Below are 16,294 nucleotides of genomic sequence, written 5' to 3' on the forward strand. Positions count from 1 at the left end.
CAGCAGGAGAGCAGAGTGACAGACCCAGAGCCAGACCCCTTCAGCTGGGAAGATATTGTGGATGTTTACTGGAAAGAACCCCAGGGGGCGGGTGGAGATGGGACCGAGGTCTCTCCACCGGTCCTGCAGGGAATTGGGAGCCCAGTCTCCATTCCCCAGCGGCAGGCTGAGTTACAGGGGGCAGAGACAGTCGGTCCTGTCCCCCAGCATCAGAGTGTCCTACAGGGAATAGAGAGCCCAACCTCCTTTCCCCAGCAACAGGACACTGTATTGGGAGCGTAGACAGTCGGTCTCCCTCCCCAGAGGCTGGAAGTATGTATGGGAGAGGAGTTTGCTACCCCCTCTTCCCAGCGGCAATGTGATTTATTGGGAATTGGGAGCCCAGTCTCCATTCCCCAGTGGCAGGCTGATTTACAGGGGGCAGAGACAGTCAGTCCTGTCCCCCAGCAGCAGAATGTTTTATTGGAAGAGGAGAGCTTTGTCCTCCCACCCCAGCGGCAGAGTGTCCTGCAAGGAATAGAGCTTAGTCTCCTTTCCCCAGCAGCAGGACATTGTATTGGGAGCGAAGATGGTCGGTCGCCCTCCCCAGCAGCTGGAAGTATGTATGGGAGAAGAGCTTGTTACCCTCTCTCCCCAGCGGCAGCTTAATGTACCAGGGGGAGACAGTAAGCCCACAACAGTGCAGATGGGACCGTGGTCTCTGCACTTACAGCACAGGGGGTAGGGACATTCGATACTGTCCCCCAGCAACAGGGATGTTTAGCCAAAGGGGAGACAGTCGGTCTCCCCCTCCAACAACCAGGCTCCAACCAGGCTTCTTCCATGGTAGTGCTGGCACCAGGGCAAAGTACCGCTGGTCTATGCCCACTCAGCAACCCACCAAGGCAGTCTACCAGTCCCCCACACAGCCGTGGTGAGGCACCTGGACATGGAAAAAGTTCTCCCTTGCTCAGGTGTAGTAACCATTTATTGTGGGTGGGCTGTACTGCTGTTTCTGTTTTGTGGGTGGGCTGCTGGACTAACAAGGGCACTGACTGGCAGGAAGTCAGAAACCCTGTTAGTCTGTTTGGAAAAGGGGAGAGATGTGAAAAGACCAATCTGGCCACATTGCATTGGAGAAGCCTGGTTGTCAGCCTGCTTCCTTTAGACTATGGACCCATGTTGAAATGCTTGATTTTCCCCTGCAAAGACTATGTGAAAGAATTTGGCTCCATGATGATTCTACTGTATTCGTGTAGTCTGAATGCCATTCACCTAATTAAATGCACTCAGACCTGAGCTATCTGGGGATATGTTAAATGTCTGTGTTTACTGTAATGGTTGTGACTTTGTATATTTGAATAGTGATTTATGTCCTGTTGTCCCTATGTGTACAATGGCGATTTCCCTTTGTCCTGAGAGATAATTGAATTACTCCTAATAATATACACTCAGACCTGAGCTATCTGGGGATATGTTAAATGTCTATGTTTACTCTAATGGTTGTGAAATTGTATATTTGAATAGTGATTTCTGTCCTGTTGTCCCCACGTGTACAATGGCGATGTCCCTTTGTCCTGAGAGATAATTGAATTACTCCTCGGTTGTCTCCGGGGCAGAGAGGAGGAAACCAGGATGCATTGTGGGGATGTATTGTGTCTGTGTATCCTTAATTGCTGTATATCTGTCCTGTGTCACAGTCTACCATCTGGTCCCCCTAGGGGAATGTCCACCAGATGGGGACCTGCATAAATACGGGCGGGTAGCCCTCAGTAAAGAGATGCTGATTTACCCTCAGCACAGAGCTTGGTCTCGTTCTTGGGGGGATTTATTGTATGCTGTTCCAGTTGACTGCTAGGAGTGTAAACCTTTCATATGGTTTTTCCTATTCGGCTGTATGCAGCATTCATATGGTTTCCAGTTCGGGAGATTGGTGTCTTTAGTAGCTGCCTTTGCATCTGGAAAGGGAATATCTCTTAAACGCTTTTACCCCCTTTTATGCACGGGGTGCCGTTACAATGTCTATTCTGCACAAGCTACGGACAAGTCCTGTGGGATCCCTGCCTGGTTCATTTTAATTAACGTGAGCTTGTCCACATTGGCTGTGGACAGGGGGCTGCGCTTGTCTGTGATAAAGCCCTCCTGCCGTGCTAAACAAACGTTCAGACAATACACTGGCTGCAGGGCAGGCCAGCACCTCCAAGGCGTAAAGGGCAAGCTCAGGCCATGTGCCCAATTTGGAGACCCAGAAGTTGAAGGGGGCAGACCCATCAGTCAGTACATGTAGGCGTGTGCACACATTCTGCTCCACCATGTCGCACGTCCCCGTGACGCCCACAATCCAATTGGATATTTTCTCTATCAACTTTCGATGTTCTTTTATGCACCTACCATGGTGATCACAGGTAAAGGTGAATCAGGGTTCCATGCTGGAGAGGGAGCCTGAGAAAGAGATGCCACATCCAAGGGAGGTGTAATGACCGGTGTCACGCACAGGGAGGAAAACAGGGAAAGCCCTGCCTAAGGGAGAGGGAACGGTGGTGACCCCTAACTCACCTTGCGGCTGGCACCTGACTGCCCTGACGTCCCTAGACGGGTTCCTCACCCGTGCGGCGATCACGTGCCTAAACCCTGGCTTTCCCTGAAATAAGCCCTAGATAGTGAACGGGCCGGTGGGATCGCTAGTTCTCACCACTGCACTAAGAGGGAAACACCAGGGAGAGGACAGACAAACACAGACAAACACAAACACCCAGGTGGACGACAACAACTGTCCACAAAGGTCCAACAGGGATCCGGAGGGTAGCGTTCTGAATCAACAGTCAGAGAACGCAGCAACACAGCTCCAGTGGGTCAGGATAGATGTCCAGGCAGGAAGCTCTATCTCTGGCAACCAGAGAAGTGTGAGAGAGGAATATAAGGAGGTTTGGGAGTGCTGGACAAGGAACAGCTGAGGAGAAGGAGCTACGGATCCCTGAGTGAGCCAAAAGGGTTTGCAAAGCAAACCCAGAAAGCTACCATAAGGAAAACAGCCCTATCTTAAATAGAGCGTGCAGCCAACCAGTCAGGCGTGGTTCTCGATACCCTCGTGACAGTACCCCCCTCTCTACGAGGGGCCTCCGGACACTCAGGACCAGGTCTCTCAGGATGAGAGGCATGAAAAACCCGAACTAACCTGTCGGCGTTTACCTCAGACGCAGGAACCCACATTCTTTCCTCGGGACCGTAACCTCTCCAATGCACCAGATATTGAAGAGAGCGGCGGACCTGACGAGAATTAACAATTTTGGATATCTGAAATTCTAGATTACCATCCACGACAACAGGAGGGGGTGGCAGCGGCGATGGTTCTAGAGGTGGAACATATTGCGATCAGTCAGCAAGCGGTAGCTGGTTCATTCCCTGCTCTGCATGAGGGTGAGTGACCGGTAGTCGATTCATGTGCCGTTAAAACACGTGGTGGCAGTATACCGGATTGTATCTATAAAGGGTTAACCGGAAGTTAACCAACCCTTGTCACGTGCGGTATCCGTCTGCGGACAGGTACGTTCGTGACATACTCCACTGCAGCTTGTGCTTTGCACTTAGATGCCTGGTCATGCAGGTTGTGCTCAGGTTTAGAACGTTTATGCCTCGCTTCAGGCTCTGATTGCACAGCGTGCAAACCACTCGTGTCTTGTCGTCAGCACATTGTCTGAAGAACTGCCACGCCAGGGAACTCCTTGGAGCTGGCTTTGGTGTGCTCTGTCCCTTGGTGCGGTGGGCAGTAGCAGGCGTACTGTCTAGGCAATGGCTGCTTCGCTTTTGCACCCTGCTCCCTCTTTTGCTGTGCTGGTGGCGCTGTGCGACCACCGCCTCTTCCTCCGAACTAGACAGGTCACTCGCATGACCTTGATTCCATGTGGGGTCGAGGACCTCATCATCCTCCACATCATCTTTCACCCAGTCTTCACCCCTGCCCTCCTTGTCGGTCTGCACACTGCAGAAAGCCACAGCAGTTAGCACCTGTGTTTCGTCATTATCCGAGATGTGCTGCGGTGGTCCTCCCATGTACTTATCCTGAAACACAAGTGGTTGGCCATCGGTGCACTTAATCTCTTCCACTTTTGGGGCAGGGCTATGTGGATGGCCCTGGGAAACCCTGCTAGCAGAGTCATCAAAAAGCAGAAGCGACTGCTGCATGACTTGGTGCTCAGACTGCTTGCCTGATTTGCAAGGGGGTGAGGTGAAAGACTGATGGCCATGGGCTGCAGGTGCCAACTCTGATCTTTCAGCAGGGGACTGGGTGGGAGACAATATGAAGGAACTGGAGGCACTGTCACCCACCCAATCTACTAGCGCCTGTACTTGTTCTGGCCTCACCATTCGTAGAGCGGCATTCAGGTCTACTAAATAACGCTGAAGGCTGTCGCTTACGTGCACCTGAGTATGGTGTTTCATTTGGGCGTGTAGCTGGCACAGATTGACCATGTTCTCTCCCTGCAACAGGAGCTCCACCAACACCAGCAGCACCAAGACCAGGGCCACGTTCCTTTTGACGCTCTCCTCATTTTTTGCGGTCACCCACCGAAGTAACAGATGTTTTTACTAAATTTAGTTCCCTGTCAGCAATGCAGAGCAGGGGTTTTTCAACTGCAAAAATGGGTTAATGTCACCAACCAATGGAACAGACTATTTTTAGAAATTTAGTTCCCTGTCAGCAATGCAGAGCAGGGGTTTTTAAACGACAAAAATGGGTTGATGTCACCCAACAATGTAACAGACAATTTTTTTCAAATTATTTCCCTGTCTGCTATGTCAGCCACAGAATGAACAGACAGATAAATTATCTTTCTGTGTCCGGGGTTTAAAAATTATGTATTGCATATGTGCCCTGGCTGGACAATTGTGTACCTGGCCTATGTTGGTGCAGGAACCGACCCTCAGAGCCACTTGTGAATGACTGGTCTGATAACCATGGAAATGTCACCCCACAATCCTACAGATGCATTTAGTGTATTTATTTGCCTGGCTGTCAGATATGCAGTGCAGGCCACAAAGGTACTTTATGGCAAAAAATGAGTGTTTTTTTCACCCACAATGTCCAAGTTGTATTAAAAAAAATATGATTTTTTTCACCCACAATTAAACAGATGGATTTAACAGATTTGTTTTCACGATCACAAATGCAGCGCACTTTTTATCAAAAAAAAATAATAATCATTTGTCCCCCTAGAATCTAACAGATGGATTTACTGAATTGATCACACTCACATATGCAGCACAGGGTTACTTTACAGATTTTTTTTTTTATATGTCACCCCTTGGGTTGCTGAACTCGGATTACATATATTATTTTCCCTTCCCCTGGCACATATGCAGTGCAGGTGCACTTAAAAAATGGGTATATGTTGCCCATTGAACTAAAAGAACAGGATAAAATTATTGTCCCTGACACATGTGCAGTACTGGTGCACTGAACTTGCACAAAATGTCCGCCGACTTCCACCTAACTAACAGACGGAAAAAAAATATTTTTCTGTGTCACTGGGCTCAGAGAAGGGTAGAAAAATGTTGCATTGCACCCTTAAAAAAATAATCACTGTAGATCGCTGAGTTAACAACAAGTTCTGATCACAGATTCTCTCCTATTCTCTCCCTCACAGCAGCAGCATCCTATCCCTACACTAGTAACAGCAGAGTGACGTGCTGCACTACGTAACTCCAGCTTATATAGAGGCTGGGTCACATGCTGCACTGGCCAATCACAGCCATGCCATTAGTAGGCATGGCTGTGATAGCTTCTAAGGGCACACGAGTTAAAGGCTTGTTGACTGGCTGCCCTGCAGCCTTTCAAAAAGCGCCATTAGATCGCCGAACACCGAACTCGACCCGAACTTTTACTGAAAAATGTTCTGGTTCGGGTCCGGGGTCAAAAAAATCATAAAGTTCGATACGAACCCGAACTTTACAGTTTGGGTTCGCACAACCCTATGTCTTAGTATTCCTGTCTGCATACTGTAATTACATAGGTTAAAAAAGACACAGGCCCATCAAGTTCAAGTTATAATTGTTAGATTAATTATAACCCTGAATGCCAATTGCTATTGCACATTATATCTAGTCTTACATCTAGTCCTTTTTTAAATGCTGACACAGTTCTGCCATGATTCCCTCTTGGGGTAGGTTATTCCATATTTTGACTTTTCAAGCTGTAAAGGATCATTTTACATACTGATTTCTAAATCTCATTATATCCACATGTAAAGAATGTCCCCATGTTCTTTGTAAAGTGCTCAGAATGCATAAATCTTGTGCCAGTTCTCTGTATTGACAACACATACCATATATTTATACATATTCATTTATAGGCAGAACAGGGGGTCAGTGGTTTAGCACTTGGGTCCCTGGTTGAACAGCTGCATAATGTTTGTATGTTCCCCTCTCTTTGAGTTGGTTTCCTCTGGTTACTCTGGTTTCCACCCTAACACCACCCTAACACCAAACTGAGAGGGAATCTACTGTAGACTGTGAGCCCCACGGGGGACAGTGAGTGATTACAACATCTGTAGTATGTCAGCACTATATAAGCAAGATAAATAAAATAGTATTGTACATGTAAAGAAGATCACCTCTAAAATGTATTTTTTCTGAACATGCCTAAATTACCCGCCTTCAAACCCAACCAGCTTACCTATGTCCTTTTTAACAAATTACAGCCCAAAATAGGATCTCATATTCAAGATGTGGTCTTACAAGGGATTTATACAGGGGTTATATTATATGGGGAATAGAAAAATCTGCTCTAGTCTTGAGTGCCACTAGGGGGCACTGTGGTAGGAACTATCTTTTCTGAAAGCTAAATAATAGCATCACCACGTATTCCTGTATTTAACTGCCGTTTTAGAAAATAAAAAGATAAGTTTAACTTATATCATATTAGAAATCGCATATCGTATACCAGTCACATAAGGCTCCCCGCACACATTGCAGATTATGTGTGTTTTTTTCCACACCAATCCTCATGTGGAAAAATGTAGCGTAATACAGTACCAGAAAAATCTCATGTACACTTTGCTTTCCTCTTCCATGAAGAAACTGACCTACCATGTGGATTTTGAAATCTGCAGCATGTCAATTGTTTGTGAGGATTTCACCCTTGTCAATTTGGCAAAATCAAATGAAATCCGCAACAAAATCTGCAAATAACACATTTGGATTTTGACACAGGTTTGGTGCGGAAATGCAAAGAAATTCACATGGAAATTCATGGGCAGGTGGCCTAAACCTGCTGAAAGTTATCAATAGCACATTATCTAATGGCATTATTCATTTTGCATAAGTGTGTGCATCCATTTCCTGGCCATCTATCTGTTTTTAATAGCCGTTTTAAAAAAGCCACTAAAAACAGATCAGTTTTATAGTTTTTTTTTAAAACTAGATCCAATTAATTAAATCCCAACCCCTGTAGTGCTGACAGCACACATAATGCCCCCCCCCCCCCAATTGTGCCCCTAGACAGTAAATGGCCTCCATAGTGCCCCTAGTATAAATAATGCTCCCCAATAATGTAATGCCCCTTTTATTGTCCACAGTATATACAAGATCCTTCTTGGTCCCCCCTACTATATAGAAAGCTCTTCTTAGTGTAACCGTTAAAAATGGATCCAAAACAGGCATTACAAATGGATAGGAAATGGATGTACACACTGATGCAAAATGGCCAATGAAAACTGTTGTGTGAATGTAGCCTCCGTTAGATCAAAGCTTTAGCCCACTATTAAAATCTATTATTTCTCCATATGCTGCTGCTATGAAAATTTGCTGCAATCTGCAATGGATGACATGGACAATTTTGATACACAGTTAATGTAACTTTTTTATAGATCTCTATATATCGGTCATGGGATGCAAGGCATGTTAAAAGCCTGCACAGGCATTTTTCTTCTAAAAGCCCTAGTATCCATAGCTGCATAACAAAGCATAAATAGTATTTACAGAGTCCTTGGGTTTTGTTGGTCACGTGTGCTGTAACATAAACTGTCATAAACTGTAGTTTAGCATGAGTATGAGATGCATTTTCACTTACAGACAGGTAAGTGCTAAGACACTGTGGGGGTCACTTATCAAACTGGTGTAAACTAGTACTGGCTTACTTGCCTATAGCAACCAATCAGATTCCTCCTTTCATTTTCAAAAGGAGCTGTCCAAAATGAAAGATGGAATCTGATTGGTTGCTATGGGCAACTAAGCCAGTTCCACTTTACACTAATGTGATAAATCTATGTGAGCAGAGAAGAACTAGTGTATCCTAGAAGGAAAGTCACATACCACTTTAAACGAATCTATATATACGCAATTCAAGAAAAATGGTCTCCTAACAAAACACGGGGGCTTCATTACTGCTGGTTTATACAACCATTAAACAATTATCTCATGAGTGCCTATACAATGCTGACCTCACTTTTCATCCCTTGTAAGAATGAAGGTAATTTTGGGCCGGTCCCCTCCCCTGTTTGCTAGCCATGTATCTACCTGTATGGTAAGTGCAAGCTTGTGCACAAACGTGCTTTACTTTTCTCATAAATATTGATTTTATATAGAAAAGTGCAGTAACTTGATATTTCACATATTGGGCAGACTGTAGCTCCAATCCACTCACACTGACAGTGAATAACCTCTGTCTATATTAAGTGAACATTCAGGGGGGACTATATCTTACTCTACCTTATGAAGAAGAGTCTTATAGGCTAGGTAATGCTCCTATGAATGAGCTCGATTTCCAAGAAGAAAGGATAGCTGAGCCTCTAATGTCACCAAATGTAAGATAGCTATCCAATAAGTCAGTGCCAAGCCTTCAGACATAACTTGGATTGTAGCTAAACCAGTACCTTATCTGCAGATATCTGTTACATGGTGATCGCCCCTCATCAGTGAAGAACAAATTGAACTGGCTTAACTGAGTGAGAGGGCTTTGTCAGTATTTAGAAGGTACTACTTCTCCTAATGGAGAGAGCCTACTAGGTGTAGGCCAGGCAATGCTCCTTTGGGAGAGAAAATGAATCTGAACCTCTAAAGCCAGTACATGTAAGATAGCTATGCAATAGGTCAATGTTCAACTTTTTAAACGGGCGTTAAGACATAACATATATTAAGTGAAGAAACAAGTACTTTGTAAAGTTCTTTATATTGTTCTTAATAGATTTACATATATTAATATGATGAGTTAAGAGAGTTTTGGTAATAACAAGCATCATTTTCCCAACCTTCTATCACTTTAGCTTCCTAGTTTAAACCCCACTCAGTCCCTTTCTTGCCCCTTTTGTGACTAAAACTGTAGATGTGACCTGGCAAGTTATTCATATGGACCAATATCAGACTTGGATTAAAAGTGTATCTGCTGTAATGCAGTTTGATTGTATTTGCTTTTGCAGCCTGCTTGGCACAGAATACTACTTACTACCAGTGACTGTCATGAAAAAATAGTCATGTTCTCCTTGTCACAATTATACAGTAATTTAGTAATTATATATTAGTTAGTTTTATACTGTCTACAGGTAATTTATAAAAATAATAAAAAGAAGATATCTGTGTATCCAAATGGTGCATACCCTGGCACTCAGTCCTGCCTGCCCCTCTAGTCACACCCCTGCCTTGTTACACGTCATGCATGTTATCAGTTTTTAAATTACACAACATCAGTAACAATAAAGTAACACATAACTTTATTCCAAAATCTTCTATGTGTGTATACAAAGAAAACCCCAAGGGGAGCTATACACCTCAACCATCAGAAACAAATGTGTCTCAAATTCCTAATGTCATTAGCTCCTCAGGTAAATACACATAAAACATAACCTTTAATGAAATCCTAAGAGTACAAAAGTTATCTTCTAAAGTAGTAATCCCTCTATAAGTCACGTGGACATAAAAACTTGAATAACTATAACAAAAAGGGTACATGGCAGCACTTCCCAAACTTGTGATAGATAATATAACCAGTTGGGTTCTACCACCTCTTTTGGTCATGTGGCAGTAACCCAGGTGTATGGATCTAGGATTATTGGGGGTCACAGCAGAGGAATTATTTCTTGTTTACCCTGTCAGGACTAGGTTTGTCCTAAAATTCCTTGCTACAGTCTACCTCCCTCCCAACTTTATCCAGTATAGGACTGCATAGATTAGGGTCACATTCTTAAAAATATCGCCCTGGTCTGGGGAAGTTACTCTGTGGCTAGGCATTACACCTGAGGACTTATTGATAGTAAGTATATTGGTGGATGTGATTGTATTGTTAGGTGGTAATACCTTGTCTTTTCCTAAGGTACTAATATTCAGTATGGAAAGTTAATGAAGGGAATTTATCATGTCAAGCCCTCTACCCTGGAATTGTAGCACCAAAAAGTCAATTTTACTGACATGTAGCTGACATGGCTTCCTGTGGCCTAAATTATACAGTAATTTATGCCAGACAATTGCATAAATTGCAGTTCCTAGCTGGCGTAGATTTGAGTTTGTGGCGCATGGAGGGCCTGAGATGCTCCTAATTTATACCTCCTAATAATTTAGGTGTGTCTAACTCCAGTGCACAGGGGGTTAAGACTGGCATTTGGAAATGCTCCGCAATATGTCTCTGCTGTGATTATGTCTAAGGCTGGGTTCACACCTGAGCATTTTACAGCGCGTTCCTACGCGCTGTAAAACGCTCAACAAGGAGAAACCAATGCTTCCCTATCGGCATGGTTCCCACCTGGACGTTTTACAGCGCGTACGATCGCGCTGTAAAACGCCCGACGCCCCAAGAAGTACATGAGCTTCTTTGGGGCGTCTTGCTGCGCGTTCCCATACATAGATTTTCGGGAACGCGCGACAATGGGCGTTCGCTTGTCTCTGTATGCGCGATTGCAAATGCCGGTACAATCGCGCATACAGAGCGCTCCTTTCAGAACGCTCAGGTCTGAACCCAGCGTAAAGGTACGGCCACACGGTCAACTTTCTGCATGGCGTTATGGAAGCCAAAACCAGGAGTGAATTAAAAAAACAGAACTCGTTTTATGATACACTCCTGATTTGGGCTTCCAAAAGCTCCTGCAGAAACCTGACTGTGTGGCCGTACCCTAATGGTGTAATTCAGTTGATTCAGTTCCTAAAGCATTAAGGCATCCATGGTGACTACATTGGCAAATGCACCTATGGAATTTGCAGTGTTTACTTCTATAAAGCTGCCAAGTGAACGTGTAACTGTGGGGGCGTGCAGTTCACAAAGCTATAAAGGAGAGAGACTGGGGAATTTCATTCATTCAGGCAGCTCACAAGCTGTGTGCTAAACCAGCCTCGCACTGTGAAACTGTGCTATATGCACACAATGCAGAGATCTCTGTGGAAGGTCAGGTGTGCCACTCTCTGCTTCACTCTCCTATCCATCACTGGGGTCCAGCTCAAGCCTTTGTATGAGCAGGAAAGAATGATTCAGCTCGAAGCAGTAAAGAAGAGCATTTTGGATCGTCTGGGCTTACACAAACCTCCTGTCATTGGGGAGAAACTGGACAGAGAGGAACTGAGCAAAATGCATTTGTTATACCAGGAGAAGTTAATGGAGCTCAGAGGAAACCTAACCAAAGATGAGACTTCAGAACGGAGAGTGCATATACTAACACCAAAACGTAAGTTAGCAATATTATGCATTTTGTATAATAATATAATAGATATCATTGTATATGTTTAAATAAAATGGCAGCTGTACGCCAGAAACATTGGAGCTCATAATGGAATTAATAAATGATGTCCTTTTCTGGGACACAGCACCAGTAATTCTGATGTTTTTTGTCATTTAAAAAGGCACATGGCATGATGGTGAGCCCAAAGAGTCACATATGTATGACAGGCTATACCTATCAGGTCATGGTCACCTCACACTCCAGGGGCATCTTCATGATCATGGTATGTCAGGTGACATTCTGAGGAATACGGTGCAAGGACAATGTCACTTTTAAAACTATGATTCACATACAAATAGATAGATGACTCTGTATATTTATGCACATACAGATGGAGCAGGGTTAACACACAAACTCTTAACTCAAATGACTGAACTCATCGCGCTATCTTGAGACAAAAGCCATTGAAAAGCAATTGAAGGTGTTTGCTTAACGCATTTAGTTTAGATAACACGTCTCATAAAGCGTGTGTGTTAACTCTACTACATCTGTACATTATAGCAGATATAACGTAGTAAACTCTCTTTAAGAACACAGCACCCTTATCCACACCAGAGTTCCTGTGACAGAATTTCAGTTTCTTTCTATAGTGTGACTACTGGTCATCTTCTTTTAAAGGACCACCCTCCTAGAAGAAGACTTTTCAGTGGGTAGTTATCCCAAAGAGGTTTCACTGTAATTACATTTAGTATATATAAGGTATCACTGGCCCGACAGTAGTGATTATAGATAGTCGTATAGTGAACAACTTGTCATTAGTGGTTGGTATCTCCATACATCTCATGGAAATCGCATGCAATGTTCAGATCAAGCTTTGCCTGTAAATCTATTGAAGTCACAAAAGTGGGCTCAAGCTTAATGGTGCCAGTCCATTCTTTGTTACCAACTGCACCCAAAATCACTCTAAAAATCCAACATATCAAAGGCTCTGATAATCAGCAAATTATTAAAACTGACATTTTTGCCTGTTTAATATCCCTAGTGTATCAACATGCACTGAAGGCCTTGTGTCTATGCCTGCAAGGAATTGTGAAAAATCTTTTAGCAAGCAAAAATTGAATGTCCTTGCAGAACAAATGTAGTTCTGTCCTTGCTGGGCAAATGAAAGCTACATCTCTGAAAAGCTATTGCTCAGTCAACACAGTGTAAGTGCCGCTTTTATAGTCTCCCTATATGATAATACATATGTGAAGGACAGAGGCTTATAGTGCTGTTGCAATTCATTTAGATTATTATTAGCATGTACTTTCACATAGTCATGAGTAAACGACAATACAGATAAAGAAATTATCTGAAGGTCACTGATGCATTTGCAGAGATATGTGTTGATATGTGTCTGTCCCACTACTCCACTCCCATTCTCCTCTGCACCTATAGAATACTTGTATTCATAGTGCTTGATACTTGGCACTACAGACATAAATTGCATTTTTTAGAACTTTTAGAATAAAAATAGTTAACATGTTATTTACTAGAAGTCTTCTGCCTTGACCTTCCAGTGCTAGTGGGGAATTTTAGCACATGTTTCTGAATAGCTTCTGCCTGATTGTACAAAGCACATGGCTGACAACTTACCATCACAAAGGTCATTGTAGACTATTATTGGGCATTAAAGGGAATGAGGAGGGGGGGTTTGGCAACCCCCATTCCCCACTTGGCCGGACCTGTAAGGGGAATCTTACTTGACTGCTTCTCCATGCTGGCTCCCCACTCCTTCTCCTGTGATGGTCCCCTGCCCCCTCTCTGTAAACATCCGGTTTGACGCTGCCTGCAGCCAATTACTGGCCATGGTGGTGACCAAATCCTCTTGCATCATGTGACCATTTTTCATGACGTAAAGAGAAATAGCCATTGCTGTGGCCAGTGATTGCCTGCAGGCAGTGTCAAACTGGATGTTTACAGCAAGGGAGCCCAGTGGAGCTTCGCAGGCTAGGCAAAAGTGGGGAGCCAGTGTCAAGAAGCAGGTAAACAAGCTTCCCTTTATAGGTCCTGCCAAGTAGGCGGGTTTTCCAACCGACCCCCTTCCTTCTTGAACAACCACTTTAAGTGTGAAATAGGTCTTACAGTGCTAGGAAAGATTGCAGGTTTAAAGAAACCCCATCAGCAGCTTTGTACTGAAGTTCCCTGGGCCCACAACAGAAAATAATTCTGAGGGCCCGCACTTTATATACAAGTCTACGTTTAAGTGATTTTCGTTTTTGCACTTGCTGGACTTATCATTAAAAATATTTAATAACTGGTTCAGAGGCAGAGATAGGTAGCAAATGGCCTCCAAGCAAGATAAATAAACAAATAGACATTAAGAAGCATTGTTGTTTCCTTGATAACATGGTAGTTGGCACCTTTTTGTACTGGGGCCCTGTACAATTGCACAGATTGCATATATGGTGTATCAACTTGAGATCTGGTTATTGGTTCCAAGGTTAGCATTAGCATCTACCAGTTTTAAGGGTCCATTATTGTATCAGAGCCTCAGCCCACTGGAAGATTTTGGGGTATTCTGGTGGGCCAGTGTGACCATGTCTATCAGATGTTTTCTTTTCTGAAAGCACTCTCCATCTTAGGCTCTTAGGCTCACGAGCACCATATTGTAGCATTGAGGAGAACTAGCAGCCCCCTTCTGCAGATTACAGGGAATAGAAGTGCTGGTGATGTGGGTAGTATGTGCAACCAGCAATTAGGTAATGCAGAAAATTACCACTCTGCTACTCGTATAAGCTTAGAGACCCATGGTTTTTACCCTTACTAGCGGCGAGGTAGGCTAGACAAATTGACAGTTCCCCACTCATTTAGACCCTACCTACCAAACTCTGAAAAATCAGGCAAAAGGTCAACAACTTAATTTAAGTTGACAAGGAATACAATTTCATGTTTTATGTGTTGGAAAGATTAATAACCATTCTTGATATAGACTCGTATTGACTTTTAGGCCATATCCATATATTACCTAGTCTAAAACTGAAAACTGTTTTTTAGTTATGTTGTATGCATTCTATAACAACTTCTGCTATATTCTTCGTTGCAGTAGAGCGTAGCTCAAAGAAATGTGATCTGCAGAAAAGCAGCAGTCATCGTTACAACCTGGTCTTCTCTAGGACTCAGAAATTCCATCACAGGCTAAACGTCATGAGAGCTGAGCTCAAGCTATGTAAACACATCTTGGCTGGATTGCGACCTGCAGCAGATAACTCAACTTCGAAGGCTATGGTGAACATTTATAAAGTTGTAGAATCAAGGTATGCCTATGGAGGGCAAGAGCATAAATTGCTTGATTCTAAACCAGTAGACAAAGACACATTGACATTAAATGTTAACTCTGCTGTACAACAGTGGTTGGCAAGTTCAGAGAAATGCCTCCGACTGGAGCTAGTAATCATGCCGAACACCCCTTTTTTGAGTGGTGGCAGCAAACAAATAGAAGCAAATGATGCACTGGTATTAGAAGTGGAGACTCAGGAAAAAACACACTTCAGAACAAGAAAAGGAAGATCTCTTGCTGCAGATGAGGACTGCAAAAAGAGTGAGAAAAAGTGCTGTCGTAAGTCCTTGTTGGTGTCTTTTGAACAGATTGGCTGGAGTGATTGGATTGTACATCCATCCACCTATGAAATGCGGTTTTGCGATGGATCTTGTCCACACAACTACAAGCCAGCAAGCATGCATGCTCAAATAAAATACAGAATGCATCACATTAATGGAGATACTCCAGCCCCTTGTTGTGTTCCTGGCAGCTATGATCCTATGGTACTCATGCATTACAATGCTGAGCGCAAATTGGTTTTTACAGTCTTTGAGGATATGATTGTTAGAAAGTGCCACTGTGCCTAAAGAGGAAATTAGTCAAGGCTTTTATTCTGACGGTGCAAATTATCCCATGCCATAGAGATTGTATCTTTGGAAATTGCATCCGATGCATCTAATTAAACACCTCATGTTTACATATCTTTTTAATCCACCGATAGCAGAGGAATGCTGAAGGCCAAAAACCTGTGCTACTATATGCAGTCGACACATGGGATCTGAGCATGTAATCTTTCTGGCTCATATTGACCATGGGTCTATCACTCAGAATTAAAATGGGTATTATATTTAAATTCTGCAGCGGCAATACCCTAGAAGGGCAATTCACAGATGTTATGTGCAAAAATGATAATTATTAGTTATCCTTGCTGTTTTTACAATTAATTAATTAACCTGACATGTCATTATCATGAAATACATGCAGGATGAATATAGAATATCAGACATGTTTTACAAAAGCTCATCAATATCTTAATCTAAGACTTGAATTTAAAAAAATATGCAATTTTTATATTTCAGATATATTAATATGAAACAAACAATTGCATACTATATTATATTTGTTGTTTACACTGGTAACACTAGAGAGGTAATCATAACCAAATAAGTATGTCCTTACTAACAGGGGTGTATATACAGGTGAGGAGGCGCCATAAAATGATTCCTGGTGCTGGTTAGCACTACTATACCAGTAACCACCTGGGACAGGAGTTTTTGGTGCTTGTTTGACCAAACTCAATTACATGATATTTGGGTTAATTCCCCACACCTTTCGTTCCAGATGTCTCATTGCCGCTGGCCTGATGTGCCTCTGTGGT

The 16,294-nt window shown here is 43.3% G+C and overlaps 1 protein-coding gene across 1 annotated transcript in view; it reads left to right on the top strand.

The window, feature by feature from the left end:
- Nucleotides 1-15,929, top strand: part of LOC122927216 (growth/differentiation factor 8-like) — a 90,298-nt gene extending 74,369 nt beyond the window's left edge. Inside the window, exons 4-5 of the mRNA XM_044278868.1 lie at nucleotides 11,263-11,621; nucleotides 14,701-15,929. Of these exons, the coding sequence (XP_044134803.1) occupies nucleotides 11,263-11,621; nucleotides 14,701-15,503 (1,162 nt within the window). The 3' untranslated portion in view covers nucleotides 15,504-15,929. The remainder of the gene's footprint in view (nucleotides 1-11,262; nucleotides 11,622-14,700) is intronic.
- The last annotated feature ends 365 nt before the right edge of the window (nucleotides 15,930-16,294 follow it).

Source organism: Bufo gargarizans, chromosome 1 (genome assembly GCF_014858855.1).
Source record: "Bufo gargarizans isolate SCDJY-AF-19 chromosome 1, ASM1485885v1, whole genome shotgun sequence".
Lineage (NCBI taxonomy): Eukaryota > Metazoa > Chordata > Amphibia > Anura > Bufonidae > Bufo > Bufo gargarizans.